This window comes from Lycium ferocissimum, chromosome 7 (assembly GCF_029784015.1).
Source record: "Lycium ferocissimum isolate CSIRO_LF1 chromosome 7, AGI_CSIRO_Lferr_CH_V1, whole genome shotgun sequence".
Taxonomy (NCBI): domain Eukaryota; kingdom Viridiplantae; phylum Streptophyta; class Magnoliopsida; order Solanales; family Solanaceae; genus Lycium; species Lycium ferocissimum.
Window position 1 is genome coordinate 461,748 of NC_081348.1, and position 17,535 is coordinate 479,282.

Consider the following 17,535-nt stretch of genomic DNA (forward strand, 5'->3'; position numbering starts at 1 on the left):
TTAATATTTTTTAATTAACTTTCTTAAAGGGTGTTCCACCCCAAAAATTCATTTATTTCTAGAATGGAAGAAGTATGAAATAACATCCTCTTCGATTAGGCCTTCTCCAGTGCACCGCATGGATAATATCAATAATAATATATGACAAATATTTTGACATGTTGTAACTTGTAACTGTGTAATTCCAAACTTGTAACATCATCAATCAATTCAATGGGCTTAAATAAAAGCTTTACGAAGTTGGATTTTCGTGAAACGTTGGTCTCAATCACACACGCAAGTATACACGATCATACAAGTAATAAATTATTGAAAATTGAGTGTTGAACGCACACAGACTTGTGATTAATCATTTACTAAACAAACAATCCTAATTATCTATACAAGAAGTAAACCCGAAAATTTGAGTCTAATTAACTATAATAAAAAGAATACAAATAATGAACTTCTGTTAAAATCGAGACAGGGACGAGAATTTAGAGAGACAAGAATAATGGGAGAATTCTTTTTGCCTTTCATTCATCATAATGACCTCCTTATATACAAGTAAGGTCCTCTTTGCCTTAGTCTAATAAGGTAACCCTATTATAAAAGAACTAAAATCTTATTTTACCATAATTACAAATTCACCATAAATAACCATTACAATTATACTAGGATAAGGTTCCTACCGACTTAGGATTTTACCGACTTGTCCGGTCACATTCTGTCTCAATACCCCCCTCAAGTTGGAGCATGAGGGTCTCGAATGCCAAACTTGCCGAGTAAATACTGATCTTTGTGATTTTCCCAAAGCCATTATAAACACATCGGCCAATTGCTCAATGGTAGACACGTAGCAGGAAGTATGATTCCGGGAGTGCTTCCCGTACATGGACTATAGTCGACGATTGACTTCAATGTGCTTAGTCCGTTCATGAAGCAGCGAATTTCGCTCAATAGACAATGTTGCTTGACTATCACAGTACATATTCACCAGAGATTTATTTTCAACGCCTAAACTATGCAAAATTCCTTTTAGCCATTTCAACTCATTGACCGTCATTGCCATTAATCGATATTTCACCTCTGTTGATGAGCGAGAGACAATGTGCTGCTTCTTGGTTTTTCATGATACGGGTGAATTCGAGGAGATAAACCAATCGGTACGTGATTTTCGAGTCGACGGACATCCGGTCCGGTCCAAGAATCACACCATCCGTACAATTGGAGATCCGATCTCTTCTAATCACAATGCCTTGTCCTAGATTCTTCTTCAGTAGCGCACTACACGGAAGCCACGTTCCGGTGTGCTTCCTTGGTTCTTGCATGAATTGGGAAAGAACATGTACGCAATACGACAATTCGGGTCTTGTAAAACAAGGTATATTAGTCTACGAACCAGACGTCGGTATGGTTTTGAATCTCCCAATTAGGCTCCTTTGGCCAGCGCCATATCGTAATTATGTTCTATAGAAGAGTTGATTGGTTTAGCTTCCAGTAAACCGGACTCAGAGATTATATCCAAGACATATTTTCGTTGACAGAGAAATAGCTCAGTTGGTCTACGTGCAACTTCAACTCCCAGAAAGTACTTCAGAGGGCCCAAATCCTTCATGTGAAAACATACACTTATGTAGTATTTGAATTCTTCAATAGCACTATGATCATTGCCGGAGATAATCAAGTCATCTACATAGACTAAGACGTTAAGTTGCATACCTCCTCGGTGCATCGTGAAGAGAGAGTAGTCGGAGTACGACTGTTTGAACCCATATTTCATCAAAGCACTTGATAATTTCGCAAACCAGTACCGTGGGGCTTGTTTCAAACCATACAAAGATTTCCAGAGTCGACATACTTGGCCCGGACCAGGAACATAAAATCCCGGTGGCAATTTCATATAAATTTCCTCCGTAAGGTCGCCTTGCAAGAAGGCATTATGAATATCCATCTGATGCAACTCCCAATTTCGCACAACCACAACTGCGAGGAAGGTTCGAACGGTTACTACCTTAGCAATCGGAGAAAATGTTTCATTATGATCAATTCCTTCCTCCTGTTTAGTTTTGAAATTGACCAACCGAGTTTTATATCGCTCGATTGTGCCGTCAGAGTTGTACTTGATCTTGTATACCCATCTATATACTATCGCTTTCTTATCCGGTGGCAATGTTCTAATGTCCACATTCCATTATCCTCTAATACTTGGACCTCTCTCTGCATGGCCTTTCTCCAATGTTCTTTTTTCATTGTCTCCGAGAAGGTTTTTGGCTCGGTTCTATGGTGATGGTTGCCAGGAAGCTTTGGTGTTGCAAGGAAAAATTATCACAAGATATATAGTGAGCTAAAGAATAGGGCACACCTAAGGATTATTGAGGATCGGGCGGACGTGTTGATGGACTGTCTTTTCAGAATGTTTTAGTGACGTAGTCACACCACTGAATCGATTCATGCTTCTAACGTGTAACCCGACCCAATTGTTCCTCTGGTGGCATATCGTTGGCCTGGATACCTTCTGTCTGTACTTCATCCACATTTTCTCTATTTGGACCGATATCTATCTGGTCTAATCCTTACAGATCTGTACTTCGTCCATTCGAGTTTCGTTCGTACCTACATTATCAATTTGGTTTTCTTTAAAGTTGTGTTGGTTTCTTTATTCCTCCGTTTCGTGTAGGATCACTTCTATGTTGTCGATTAAGTTATCAGATCCTACAGCAAAGGGAAACTTAGTCTCGCAGAAGTCCACATCTATTGAGACTAAATATTCATCATTCTCTAAGTCATACAATCTCCAACCCTTCTGTCCATAGAGGTATCCCAAGAAGACACACCTACAACTCCGACTTTCAAACTTGTCTCACGTTCTTCCCTTTGCATGTGCATAGCATAGTGACCTAACACCCTTAGGTGATCATAATGGGGATCCTCCCTGTATAATATTTCATAGGGGTTTTTCCCATTCAAAATCGGAGATAGTGTTCTATTGATCAAGTACCTCACAGTCAAGACGTATTCTCCTCAGAATTTGATCGGAAGATGATCACGAAATCTCAATGCCCATGCCACATTAAGAATGTGACGGTATTTTCTTTCAACTCTTCCATTCTGCCGTGGTGTCCCTGTGCAAGATGTTTGGAAAAGAATTCCATGTTCGAAGAAGTAAGTCTTCATACATGTGAACTCAGTTCCGTTATCACTTCTAATGATCTTACCCTCTTACCAAACTGCCTATCAGCCAGGGCGAAGAATTTTTTTAAAGTTTGGAACACTTCTTTCCTATCGACTAAAAGGAAAATCCACACGGCTCGCAAAAGATCATCCACAATAGTAAAAAAATACGAAGCACCACAAGAAGAAGGGGTTCTATACGGTCCCCATAAATCACAATGAATCATATCAAAAATCTCAGAAGCTATATTATCACATAAAGGAAAAACACTTCTTGGTTGCTTTGCCCTTTGGCATACATCACATTCTTTATCTAATCTAGTACTACTATCTTTTAAGCTTAACGTCGTAATGGACTTCGTTACTTGTGCTAAAGGATGACCTAACCGTTTGTGCCAAAGATCAAACTAATCGATTGCCTCCGCCTTCATAGCTTGTATCCGCGGCACATTCCGGAAATAGTAAAGTCCACCTCGACTCTCACCAGTTTCGAAAAGCTTCCTCGTGGTGGGGTCATGTATAGCACACATAACTTTGTTAAATGTTATATCGCAATCTAAATGATCAACAAGTTGTGACACGAAAATTAAAGCGCATGTTACATACGAAAGGTAAAAGACATCCTTGACCAAATCCTATTATTTAGCTTGGTTGTTCCTTCTCTCGTGACCATCGAGCTCATCCGAAGCCCCGACGACAACTCGGGAATGTCCCGACTTATTGCTTAGTTCCTCTAGATTACCTGTTACATGGTTGGTAGCTCTGGAGTCAATAATCCAGGAATTATTTTTCGGTCTTACCATCCATCTTGCCATTCGGGTTTATTTCTTGAGAATTCAACACGTGAATCACGGTCTTCCAGATCTCTTCGCTCAATTTGTGAGGTCTTATTCCACCTGTGTTCACCGGTCCTATCTCTGCCTGAGTTTCTTCTTTGGCCACTACGGCGTCAGCCCGGTAGTTGCCTCTTCCACGATCGGATCCCGGTCCACCTCTCTGCTGTTGTTGTCCTCATCCTCTTTCTCCGATTTTTTCATTTCATTTTTGCTTTTCCGGCCACCAATCTGGATAGCCAATGAGTAAAAAACATCCGTCCACAACGTGTCCGGATCTCTTAAAATATGTGCAGAATGCACCATAGTTCTTCCCTTCACCTTGGTTACGGTGAGGGTTTAGCCCTTATACAGCAAAAGCCATGGTTTCACTCCAGTCTTCCATTTTCCGTACGATTCCTCTCACACTCTCTACTTGCACCAGCTTCGAATAGATCTTTTTTAATGATGGCAACGGTTCTTGGGCCAGTATGTTCGACCTCACCGTTCCATACATTGCTTCATCCAATCCCATGAGGAAAAGATGCACTTTTTCTTCTTCTCTTTTGGTTTCTAGGGCCGTCCCTAGATTGCACGTGCACTTTCCGCACTTGCAAGTCAGAATTTGTTCGTAATTTTTCAATTTCTCCCACAGCTTAGTGAGTTTTCCATAGTAATCCACTATGGTCCTTCCTACCTTGCAATCGCGTAGTTCGCCTTTAGTTGTTGCATCGAGGGCGGTTGATAACGACGAGCGCTCTCGGATGTTCGTCCATAATTCTTCGCTTCCTCTTTATGTGAAATCATTGAGCGAAGCGTTGGTTCTATGGTGTTGCGAATCCACGACACCAACAAGTGAATTTATAGTCCACGATCTTCCAAGTCCGGCGACTTTTCATTCGAACTGCTTGTAAATCGTCCACGAAGCCAAATCTCTTCCTTGCTCTTAGGGTTGTCCTTATGGATCTAGCCCATCCTTCGTAATTTTCACCTTTCAATTGGACTCGTGTCACCATAATTCCAAGGTTATCATTCGACGTAATGTCATAAGGAGAGATTGTTTTTCTTTGGTTTTTTTTTTCTTCATCGGCAATTCCTTTGCTTTTAATCGTCGGTTTCTCCGTCACCTGCCATTGTTTCCGGGTTTTTGTGTTCTTTCTAATGTGGCTCTGATACCATGTTAAAATCGAGATAGGGACGAGAATTTAGAGAGATAAGAATAATGGGAGAATTCTTTCTGCCTTTCCTTCATCATAATTACCTCCTTATATACAAGTGAGGTCCTCCTTGCCCTAGTATAATAAGGTAACCCTATTCTAAAAGAACTAAAATCCTATTTTACCATAAGTACAATTTCACTATAAATAACCATTACAATTATACTAGGATAGGGTTCCTACCGACTTAGGGTTTTACCGACACACCGACGCGATCGGACAAACTGGTCTAGTCACATTTGGTCTCAATAACTTTAACCAAGAAAGAGCGAATTTTTATCGGAGAAGAGAAAGATCTAGGGCTATGACTACTGACAATCCAGTTGAGTCTTCTAATCGTTCTACCTGTTGATTTCCTGAGTTTCTAGTTGACGGGTTGATATTAACTTTATGAGTATCTCCCGAATTGCTCACAAGAACACATTTAACTCTCCGTATCAACTAAGCGAGGCTAAGGGGTGTATTCCTATCCTCGATAACAAAATGATCACTGTGATCCAAGGTCTCCTTATTCTTATTAAGCACGCAATTTTCTTTCCCAAGTCCAATTAACGAACCACAGATAGTGTTCAACTATTACATCAAATAATCAAACAATTAAGATCAAGAATAAATAAATAAATAACTCAAAGATGAAAAATCAATAGATAATCACGAATAGGGGAATACAAAGAAAATCGATAAACCTCACCAAACTGATAACCCTAGTCAAACCCAGAAAAAAGCCCGACTAACAATTTGGTTTGACTTGGTTTGGTATAGAAAAAAAAATCGACCATAATTTGTTTGACTTGTTTTTAACTAAAAAAAAGTCAAATTGAACGAAACCAACCCGACAATACATGTATACAATTTTTAAAACTATTTTATACATAAACTATTTCATTTGTAATGCGATTTATTAATATTTCTTAAATTCTTTTTATAGTTTTTGTCTTTTAACATATTATTTCAAGCTTGGACTTAGAATTTCGAATGGTCCAATAAGTTTTATAGCCAATATACTGTTAGCAACTCAAATAAAGTTCAAACCAAAACCATATCAATACTAATGCTAACAAAAGAAATTCAATTCTATCAATAGGACTGATAAAATGTTAGATATTTATTATTTAGTTTTGCATTGGTTTAAACAGTGAAAATACGTAACTTTATTTTATTTTTGTCATGCAATTAATAGGAGTACTTATTCGGCGTACTTATTTTGGCATGACTTAGGATTTTTAGATTATGATCATTTTCGTTATGGTTTAATTAGCAATATTGATTCTATGCAATTTTTTTTTTTGTTGAATATTTTATTAATATGTCATCACTCATCTCACATTTTGTCTTATTTTCTTAAGAAATACTTTAATTATATAGTTGTATCTTACTGAGACTAAATAAATATTTGAAGTAAAAGTTGTATGTTGTATAAAGACTTTTCCAGAAAAAACTCGAAAAACCGACTTATGTTGGTTTGGTTTGTAGATTTTAAAACCTGACACAATTGGTTTGGTTTGGTTTTTGAAAAACTCGAACCAACCCTGTCCATGTACACCCTTAATCACGAACATCAAATGTCAACTTTCCTGAAAGCGTCAAAACCCTAGAACTAAGGAGTATAGCTCCACACAAACATAGAGGAAAAATGACAAATCATTCGAATAAATACGTAAAAACCAGTATTACGTAAAAAAAAAAAAAGCTCGACCTTCACGACTTAGGCTCCAAACACTCTTTAGATCAAAAATTCTATAAACACCGTGTATTTATACGGTACAAAAATCTCAACTTTTAAAAACCAATTCCAAATTGGATTGAAAAAAAAAATATCGTGCTCGCGTCAGCCCCGCGTCGCAAGAGTGACGCAAGTGGCCAAACAATATTCTGGAAAGCATATTGGCCGCGGCCACCCTGGCAGTGCAACCTGAGCGCAAGTCAAAGGTATGCTGCCAGCTCGTTGCCAGGTAAATACATCAGTGCTTTCTCTTATACAAATTGGACCAATCATTGCCTATTACATTATGTAATTTTATGCACATGTCTCCCCATTTTTTCCTTTTTTTTTTCTTCCGCTTTTTATTCAATTTTACTCTAAATCTCTTCATCTTCTCAATGCTTTATTCTTACACATTAAAATATAATATCAAGCACAAATTCATTATAATTAATACTCAAAAGACACTTAAAAGTACTAAAATGTAAGATTAACAATGGTTAAATATATACATTTTTAACCGAACATCACGAAGTTAGATGAAGTTGACGAAATTGCAGCATTCGTTGGCACATAATATATTTAGATACAACATGGCTTAAAATATATTTTTACCCAAATAATTGCTGCTAAATTATTACTCAACTAACTATTTAATAACTAAATATCACAGGATTGGCATTATGCATCAGTTTTTTTCATATATATAGTTGAGAGAAGCAGACCAGCAATAGAATATTCATCTTTATTGAATCCACGCGCGTAGAAATGTATTTAACATAATTTACTACATAATATAGCCTAAAGCTTCAGAGCTAATAAATTTCAATTAAGTGCCCGTTAAGGAAGATGCGAGCCGACGAAATGCTTCCATAACAATTTATTTATGTAACCACATGTAAAAAAATAAAATCTATTACTGCCTGGCAATAAAATTATCTCCTTTCTATTTTAATTCTATCCCTAAAAAGATTGTCTTTTCTATATTTTAAACAATTTAACTTTTACGGATGATTTACAGCCACACAAATATCAGCTTGTTTTGGAGCACACATTTCAAAAGTCTTCCTTTATTTCTTAAATTTTGTGCCAAGTCAAAAGAGGACAATTTTTTTGGGACGGAGGGAGTAATAATAAATTAAGAGAGAGTCCTTGGTGTGAACTTCAAACGCATACATTCCAAACACACGAAAGCTAATATATATATATATATATGTCTGAAAAAGTTGAACTGAATTCATAGAGGAAAGACATTCTGTAACAAATGGCAAAGTCTATGGTATTGCTTATGATTATGGCTTTATCTTATTTTACAACTACAGCGAACTTACAGGTGAAGAACATCTTCTTGCTAGCCGGACAGAGCAACATGTCCGGCCTAGGAGGTGTTGTGATGAACATATGGGATGGTATTGTTCCGCTGGAGTGTAGTCCTAATCCGGCCATCCTCAAACTTGATGCCAATCTTCAATGGGTGGAGGCAACTGAACCTTTACATGCGGATATCGACGTGAATGTTACTTGTGGGATTGGTCCAGGTAAGTAGAGGCGGATTTAAAACGAGTTTAAGGGGTTCAACTAACTTATTGTTCTTGACTAGAACTTTTAAGTAGTAGAAGTGTCAAATAGGTGGGTTGAAATGGGTCAAAATAATAAACGTGTCATGACCCAACTCATGCAAAATGTGATTGGATCAAAAAGTTGGATCAAAATGAGTCAAATAATAGGTCATAATTCAACCTACTCAACTTGACCCAACCTCCCCTCATCTTTTATTTTCTTTCTGGAAAAAAAAAAAGATTTTGAATGCTAGCATATTTTTCTTAACTCGTTTTGACTCAAAAATTTGATAGGTCATTTTAGGTTAAACCTGTTGGGTCAACTTAAGAAATAGGTCATAACTTAACCTGTTTAAACTTGAGCAGGTTGAAAATATTACCAAAAAATAGGTTGATTTTACCTCACCTCCAATAAGTACAGATGCGAAAAAAAGATTACGCTCGTGGACATATATAAATAGATTATACTCATTCTGAATCCACTTATTACTATAAATCCTATGCAGGCATGCCCTTCGCAAACTATTTATTAAATAAGACATCGTGTCTTGGGATAGTAGGGTTGGTACCTTGTGCGATGGCAGGGAACAAAATAAGTGAATGGCAAAAGGGGACTTTCCTTTACAATCAGCTGGTGACGAGAGCCACGGCTGCTGCTGTGCAAGAATGTGGGGTAATTAGAGCTATGTTGTGGTATCAGGGGGAGAGTGATACAGTGAGACCTAGTGATGCAAATGCTTATAAAGGAAGGATGCAAAATTTTTTCACTGATTTGAGAAGTGATCTAGGGTTACCAGAGCTTCTGATTATCCAGGTAACTTTTGGTAACTCCCAACAGTTCCTAATTAGTTGCGTGGAAATTTTAGTTACACGCATGTTATATTTCAAAGAAATCTCTCCATCACTAAAGGTCGTGGGGGGTGGTAGTATCCCTCTAGCGTTAACCAGATGGCTCAAGTTCGAGTCTGAAGAATGAAATTACCTTTGGTAGGAAAACTTTACCCCTAAAGTTGGACTTCTCAAAGCGAATTTGGTCTTATTTTGGCGACCCTGCACATGGGTGAGAAACTAAAGAAAAAATCTCTCCCACAGTAATTCAGAAGTTGATTAAATTTCCCAAAGTTTTGTAATTATAAACATAAATAAAGCTTAGAAAAAAAACATGAACTGACGGTAGTATTGATTGTTTAAAGTTTAAACTGAGAACCTACAGTAACAAAAAATGTGAAAACTAAGAAATCAGGCATGCCATGTGCACATTGATGAAGTGATGATCTTATGTGGCACCAATGTGGGCATGGCTTGCCTAATCAACTTTCAATTTATATAGGCCAAACCCATCGCCAGCCTCTTGTGGTCGATGACTTTTCACCGAACACCTCAAGTGACCTTTGTTCCATTTACAACCGGTGACATGACCGTTGTTTCATTTAGCTCTTTTTGCACAATTTCGGAATTAAGCGAAGTCGTTGCCAAGCGCCTCTTACGTGGAAAAATAAACGAATTCGTATGGGACACGTGGAAGTTTTATTTTTTTACAAAAAAAAAAAACTTTTTATTTATTTTCTTCGAGAATTTCTATCCGGCCCCCGCCCCCCGCCTCTTGTTGCCTTCTTCACAGCGTATTCTTCCCCCCACCCTCTCGTTCCGCGTCTTCTTCTTCTTCGCGATCCTCCCCCCACCCCCCCCCCCCCCCCCCCCGCTCTTCCCCGCGCCTCTTGAGATCCCCGATCCCCACCATTGCAATTTTTTTTTTCACTTTTTCTTGTTTATCTCTCCTTCTCAACACTTCCTCCATCCCCCATCCACCACCACATTGCCACCGCAACACCACCACTAAATCCAACCTTCTACTCCTATCATTTTTTAACGCAGCAAGTTAAATCAATACACAAATTATGTATCAGCAAAAAAAAAAAAAAAAAAAAAAAAAGTAAAGAAAGGATATGGGTTTTTCAAAACTTAAACTCCATCTCAACCTCCTCTTTTCAAGAACTCAAATTTAAGTTCAGCAACTATGGCTGAACACAAAAGCATTAGTAGTAATTCAAAAAGTCATAACAAAGGTTGAGTTAACAAGGTTGAGCAGTGACACCATCGACAATGTTAAGGCCAAAATTGACGGGTCATGATTTTGTCAGGTTGTTGTTTTCATGAATTGGGGTTTTTGCGTTTTGTATATGTTTTTTTGCGTGTTTTTATCTGATCAAGAAGCAAATTTTCTGTTTGTGTATATAATGTGTGAGTGGAGATTGATACGTACATCACCGAATACGTGTTGGCAATTCGTGTTTTGAATTATGTTCTTTTGGGATTTATGTTCGCAATAGTTGAACAATTTCATAATCTAGTGAAGGAAATTGATGGCGTTGTGGTGGCAAGGTGGTGGTTATGGTATTTCTTAACAATTTAATAAGGTCCACCAATTTTTAGTTCCATATTTTTAAGAAATTTGGAGAAGGAGAAGTTTGGGGAAGAGGGCTGCCATTTTTTCAGAAATTTGAAGAAGGAGAAGTGTGGGGAAGAGGGTGTGTGGGACCCCCATAACTAAATAAAGAAAAGAACCAAAAAGAAAATAGTTAAAAACTAAGAAAAATATGTTCCCGTACGTCAAATAGCATTTTCACGCGCCTATTCAACGTGAAACTCGGCCAAATTGCGCTATCAATTAAAAGAGCTTCAACGAAACATCGGTTGTCCACTCGTTGTCTAAATGGAACAAAGCGTCACTTGGGGTGTTCGAGTGAAAGAATGAAGTCGGCCACAAGAGGTGATGTATGGGTTTGGCCATTTATATATGTAATTAAGTTTGTCATTTAATTTGAAATTTAAAGACTAATATATACTAATCAGAAAGAAAAATGATGCACATGGAGCATTTTATATTGTATTCTCATATTTTGAGGCTCAAATAATAGTGACAAGAGCTCTACATGCATCAATCAGTTAATGTATATTTCAAGAAAGGAGACTGACCCAAAATACACCAGGTAGTGAACAGCTTTTAGCATACAACGGAAACAATATCAAGCAAGCTAAAGAAAAACTATAAACAGCAGTGACATGAATATTTTTGTCCTCACTTTTTAAAAAAAAAAAAAATTTAATTGGTATTTGTTATTTGAAGTTTATTGACCAGACAATTGACTCATTAAATTAAAGGTGAAGGTTCCTTATACATATTTATATACTGACTTGTTTGCACTTTTTTTCCGATACTTGTGTAGGTGGCTCTAGCTTCAGGATTAAATTACACAGAGACAGTGAGAGAAGCACAGTTAAATCCTGATCTTCCTAATGTAGTAACTGTTGATGCCAAAGGCTTGCAGTTGGAAAAAGACAACTTACACCTTACTGCTTCTTCCCAAGTCCTCCTAGGCCAGATGATGGCTGATGCTTTCCTTTAGACAATCTCCATCAAATCCCCATCTATTAATATTCAATAGTGAAAGAATATTTCAATTATTTCATCAACTTGTTAAATAAAAAGAAAAGCGTTACCGGTGTAACATTCAACAAAGAAAAAACGTTTAATATTCTGTAATATATCATCATCAAACAATACAAGTCATTTTTTAATGTATCAATTGCTCAATTAGACAAAAGGGAAACAATAGATTTCACTACAATTTAAAAAAACTTAAAATTTTGATACATAAATGTGCTACATCCTTGACTAACTCGCTGCAAATATTTGAGTTTCGACCGCTGAGTATTGGCACATCTCTGCTCAAATTATCTTGATTCAACTTTCAGATATTTAAGTCATGGTTTATTCATGCACTCAACTAACTTTTAACGAGCTAAAATTTAATGTCATCACCTATTTGACACCTTAGGAGAGCCAATGTTTATCCGTAAAGTTTTGATTAACTTAACCTGTCCGTACTTGAATTGATCGGACAATGGTCCGTTTGTCAAGTGATATTGCCCAACAAAAGATTAAGCTAGTTTATTCATGACCAATATATTCATGACTTACCTCTTTCTAGCTTAGCCAGACTTGATCCAGCATTGAACTGCACAAGACCAGTTCATGGACTTTCGTTATTCTTTCATTAGTCAACTGTTATTTTTTTATAAGGTAAAGATTTTATTAAATGGTACCAAGATTGTACAGGAGAAAAAAACAAAAACAACAGAAAATTGTTATTTATATTCTGCACGTCTTGGTGAGCTAATTTCCTCACGACTTTCAGACTGCATCTTATGACACACATTAGCGCGCGGATATTCTTTTTATTTCTTAAAAATGATTCCGTAGCTGAGTTTGAAAATAAGGGTAGATATTCAGTTTGTTAATGACGAGAGCAAAACTAATCCAACTTTAAACAGAGAGCGAAACTAAAATTTCTGCGAACCACGCGGAGAGTTTTGATGTTTTTCCCTTAAATGAATGCAAACTAAATCGAGGAGATGTCCATGTCGTAATCCACAACTATATTCAAATTATTCATTTGTAAACTAGTACTCCCTCCGATCCAGATTATATGATACTTTTAGCTTGAGTATATCTCTTAAAAATTCAATCACTCTTAGAAAGTAAAAGGCGTTTTCACGAAATTACGCTTAATAAAATAGTACCTATTGAATATATTTTCTTGGTTATGTAAAATCCACTTATCTAAATATAGGTAAATATGAAAATTAATTAGTACCTTATTGATTATGTAAAAACTTAAATTTAAATTAAATATAAAAGGTAAAAACACCATACATATAATATGGACCAGAGGAAGTATATGATAACGTGCGGGATGCACACGTCTTCCCAATTTTTTTTTTTCCCCATCTTTTCCATTGTTGGTTGACAAAAGTCCAGACAACCATTATATTCGTATCCGGATAGTCGGACGCATATACGTTATGAAATAACATCCTCTTTGATTCGGCCTACTGCAGTGGACCACAATGGATAATATCAATATGACAATATTTTGACATGTTGTAAAGTCCAAACTTGTAACATCATCAATTCAATGAGCTTAAATAAAAGCCTTACGAAGCTGGCTTTTTGTGAAGTTAATTAAAGTCAACGAAATTGCAGCATTAGAATATATTTAAATGCAACATTGCTTAAAATATGTATCCTCCTACATAATTGCGATAAACTTATTATTCCACTAGTTATTAACTAAATTATCACAGGATTGCCATTATGTATGAGATTTTCTTTTTATAGTTGAGAGAAGTAGACCAGCAATAAAAATATTCATTTTTATTGTATCCTGCGCGTAGAAATGTATTAAACATAACTACATAATATGCCTAAAGCTTCAAAGCTAATAAATTTCAATTAAGTGCCCGTTAAGGAAGATGCCAGCAGACAAAATGCTTCGAGAACAATTTATTTATGTATCAGACGAATCACATGGAAAATAAAAAATGCTAGTAATAATAAACTAAAAAGAGACCTTGCTGAACTTCAAAAGTATACATTCCAAACACACGAAAGCTAATACTCCTATATATATATATATATATATATATATATATATATATATATATATATATATATATCTGAAAAAGTTGAATGAAATTCATAGAGGGAAAAACATTCTGTAACAAATGGCAAAGTCCTGGTATTGTATAGGCAAAATCTGTAGACACCAAGAGTAGACGTATTAAAAGACGACATGTGACGATGGTGACAAGTCGATTCGAGTCGGCAAGTTTGGGCTCCGCGAAATCACACGAAGCTTCGATGTAATTTGGTGACCCGCTCGTGAAGTTAAACTACAAGAGATTTTAAAAGTACGCCAACTCACCACAAACGTCATTTAAGATGTGACCGTTACGGAAACGTTACGTACACTCCCAAGCTTTCCTCCAGCCTTTATTAGGCTTTATTACCCTTTATTACCTTTTGTTGCAGCATCTATGTTGGTAATTAAAAGGGCATGATTTGTGGATCATGCACCCCAAAGCTCTAGTATAAATAGAGGCTCTTATTATGTTGTAAGACATCTAAAACATTATACAACAATACAAAGTATTCATATTTTTCTTAGCATTGGCTCTTTCTTGCTGAATTCGTTGAGGTTATAATGATTCACCGACCGGAGACTCTAGCTCAAAGCTTCTCCAAAGCCTAGGCTACATAACTAGCTATACTTTACTTTCACTTGTCTTGTTAATTATTACTTGTTATTTCATAATTTTGGTTACATTGCTCCACGTGTCCTTGACCACGTATATAAATTTAACTGCACCGATTTTCCGTGTAAACAGTTTGGCGCCCACTGTGGGGCCAGGAAAATTGTGGTATCATTGTGACCCACTTTCTTATACTAATTCTCTTTAGATCTTCTTTGTTAGATTCAATTGTTGCAGATATGACAAACACTACTGATGACCAAACTCATCTCACTACCGGAAATAACGATGGAGTAACTATCCCGGGAGACGGTCTAAATCAATGGGTTACAGAGGAAACAACACCTACTGACGAAACCCCTGAAGAAGCAATGGAGATCGTGAGGGAGCAACAACGGTCAATGATGGAGGAGATGAAGTTTATGAGGCAAACTATCTCAACACTTTCTGGCAATCCAAACGCTGGAGTCAGAAGGCCTGGGAGGACTCCTCCGACACCAACTATCGGAAAAAATACACCCAGTGGAGACCAAATGAAGGGTAGAACCGTTGGGAGTGAAGAAGACGCATCCGGGAGCGAGTCCGTCCCAGATGATCCTTTTCGGGCAAAAGTCTTGCAATTTATGAAAGACATCACTGATAAGATGAAAAAAAACTCTATGGAAGCGAAAAAGTATACGAAAGAGCTTCAAGCCGGTATAGATCAAATCTTGGGGGCTCCACCGGTCCTACAGGGTCCGAATGCAAAAAAAGTACGCTCAGTTAGCTTACAAACCAGAAGTTGCCCTGGAGTGATCCCGAATAGATTTAAGATGCCGGACATCCCCAAGTACGACGGGACGACAGATCCACAGGAGCATATAACGGCCTACACCATGGCTCTCAAGGGAAATGACCTGAAACCGAATGAGATTAAATCGGTCTTGATCAAGAAATTCGGCGAGACATTGGCTAAGTGGGCTTTAACTTGGTATTCTCTTTAGCCTGAACACTCTATTGATTCATTTTCTATGCTCGCAGATATGTTTATTAAAGCACATGCTGGAGCCCGGAAGGTGCAAATGTGAAAGGCAGACATCTTTCGCATAACACAAGGGGAGACCGAGTTGCTCCATGACTTTACCTGGCTCCAAAAGGAAAGGATGTTGCTGCCCGTGGTTCCAGATGAATGGGCAGCTGAGGCTTTCACTATAGGTCTCAACCCGCTGAGTTCGGATGCTTCACGAAAACTCAAGGAAAATTTGCTAGAGTTCCAGGAAACAACGTGGGAAGATGTTCACAATTGGTATATGTCGAAGATTGGCGTAGAAGATGATCTGGTAAATATATCGACATCTTCTACGACCCAGAATCAAGGCCAACTGAACTTTGATCGGAGGCATTCCAGACACCGGTTTGAACCATACCCATTAGGACCACGGACTGACAGGAGGCAGGAGTGTTTTCGGAGCGAGTCGCTAGAAAATGACTTAGATGAAGAATAGTAATGTCTACGAACACTGGGGACTGTCGCAGTGAGTACCGGAAGCATCTGAAGATGGCTCCAGGACAGTTAAAAAAAAGGCATTGTGCCCAAAGGCTTCATGTCCATTAAAAATACCGGAGATTGCCTAAACTGACTCCGAAATAAAGACTGGAGACTGCCAGATCAGCCCAAAAAAAAAATAGAAGGAACCAGAATAAGGAATCGGCTAGACCCAATAGATGTTAGCCCTGCCACAATTCTCTTGCAATGCATTTTGTTCATTTTCTATAAACTGTCGTATATGCAAATTTGTAAAAACTTGTGTAAGTTCAAGGAATGGAATGAAGCAAAACTTGCACATTCTAAACATTCTCGTATGCGTCCGAATGGAACGAAATCATTCTTAAATTTGCTCACGCTTAAAAGCAAATAAGGATTACAGATCCGAATAATTGTCACCAAATGAACAGGGACGTCCTCTTCATAAGCATCAAAACATAAGGGTCCTCTCTTATAAAGTAGTCCGTTAAACGGCTAAAAAGCCGAATGCTTTATTTCCGGTTGTAAAGTCAACCGGACATGTTATACTTCCGGACTTTACCAGAACCAGAAGATTTAAATTTCTGGTCATTAACATCCCAGGCCTCCAAGGCTGCGAGGTTATAAAAGTTTCGGGTATAACTAAAAACCCTAGAGTCAGGAACTCTAAAATTACAAGTTTCGGCTACAACTAAAAACCCAAGAGTCAAATTCAAAGACTAAAAGTTTTTGGGAAAACTAAAAACCCAAGAGTCAAAACCCAAAAATTAAAATTTCATGAACACTAAAAACCTGAGATCAAGCTTTCTTTTGTGCAGGTACATTTTCGAAAAGACCATCGGTTGATAGTGGAAGAACCGCATGGCGCAGTTATTAGATGAATCCCTAAGTACTGCACTCTTTTTCCCTTCGCTCGGTTTTTGTTCCAATTGGGTTTTTCCGGTAAGGTTTTTAATTAGGTAGTCACGAGGGTGACTACATGGCTTCTCGACAAGAAGGGGAAAATCTTCCACTTCCGATCACATCTCAGCTTGTAACCGGTAAGTAGGGGACTATCTTTATAGCGAAAAATTCGTAGACACTAAGTGGGCGTATTAAAAGATGACACGTGGCGATGGTGACAAGTCAGATTTGAGTCAGCAGTTTTAGGGGCTCCAGAAAATCATACGACGCTCCGGATAGTGATTTGGTAACCCGGTTGCGGACGCAGAAACTACAAGAGGCTCGGAGAAGCATGCCAACTCACCAGTCAAATGTCATTTAAGATGTAACCGTTACAGAAGACTCCAAGTTTCCTCCAGCCTTTATTAGGCTTTATTACCTTTTATTACTCTTTATTGCAGCATCAATGTTGGTAATTAAGAGGGCATGATTTGTGGATCATGCACCCCAAAGCTCTAGTATAAATAAAGGCTCTTATTCTGTTGTAAGACATATAAAACATTATACAACAATATAAAGTATTCATATTATTCTTCGCATTCGCTCTTTC

At 37.6% G+C, this 17,535-nt stretch overlaps 1 protein-coding gene across 1 annotated transcript; it reads left to right on the forward strand.

Annotated features, from left to right (window-relative positions):
* The first annotated feature begins 8,145 nt into the window (after window positions 1-8,145).
* On the forward strand, window positions 8,146-12,026 carry LOC132062456 (probable carbohydrate esterase At4g34215). Its single transcript, XM_059455029.1, has 3 exons — window positions 8,146-8,422; window positions 8,950-9,257; window positions 11,671-12,026. The coding sequence occupies exons 1-3, from the start codon at window positions 8,149-8,151 to the stop codon at window positions 11,848-11,850; spliced, it is 762 nt and encodes a 253-aa protein (XP_059311012.1). The 5' UTR covers window positions 8,146-8,148; the 3' UTR covers window positions 11,851-12,026.
* Window positions 12,027-17,535: the final 5,509 nt, after the last annotated feature.

What these genes read in the sequence shown, in the direction of transcription:
- LOC132062456 (XM_059455029.1), top strand. Translation starts at nt 8,149, where the DNA reads ATGGCAAAGTCTATGGTATTGCTTATGATTATGGCTTTATCTTATTTT. An exon ending in TACTTGTGGGATTGGTCCAG is followed by an intron (nt 8,423 to 8,949) that starts GTAAGTAGAGGC and finishes AATCCTATGCAG; the next exon opens with GCATGCCCTTCGCAAACTAT. An exon ending in CAGAGCTTCTGATTATCCAG is followed by an intron (nt 9,258 to 11,670) that starts GTAACTTTTGGT and finishes ATACTTGTGTAG; the next exon opens with GTGGCTCTAGCTTCAGGATT.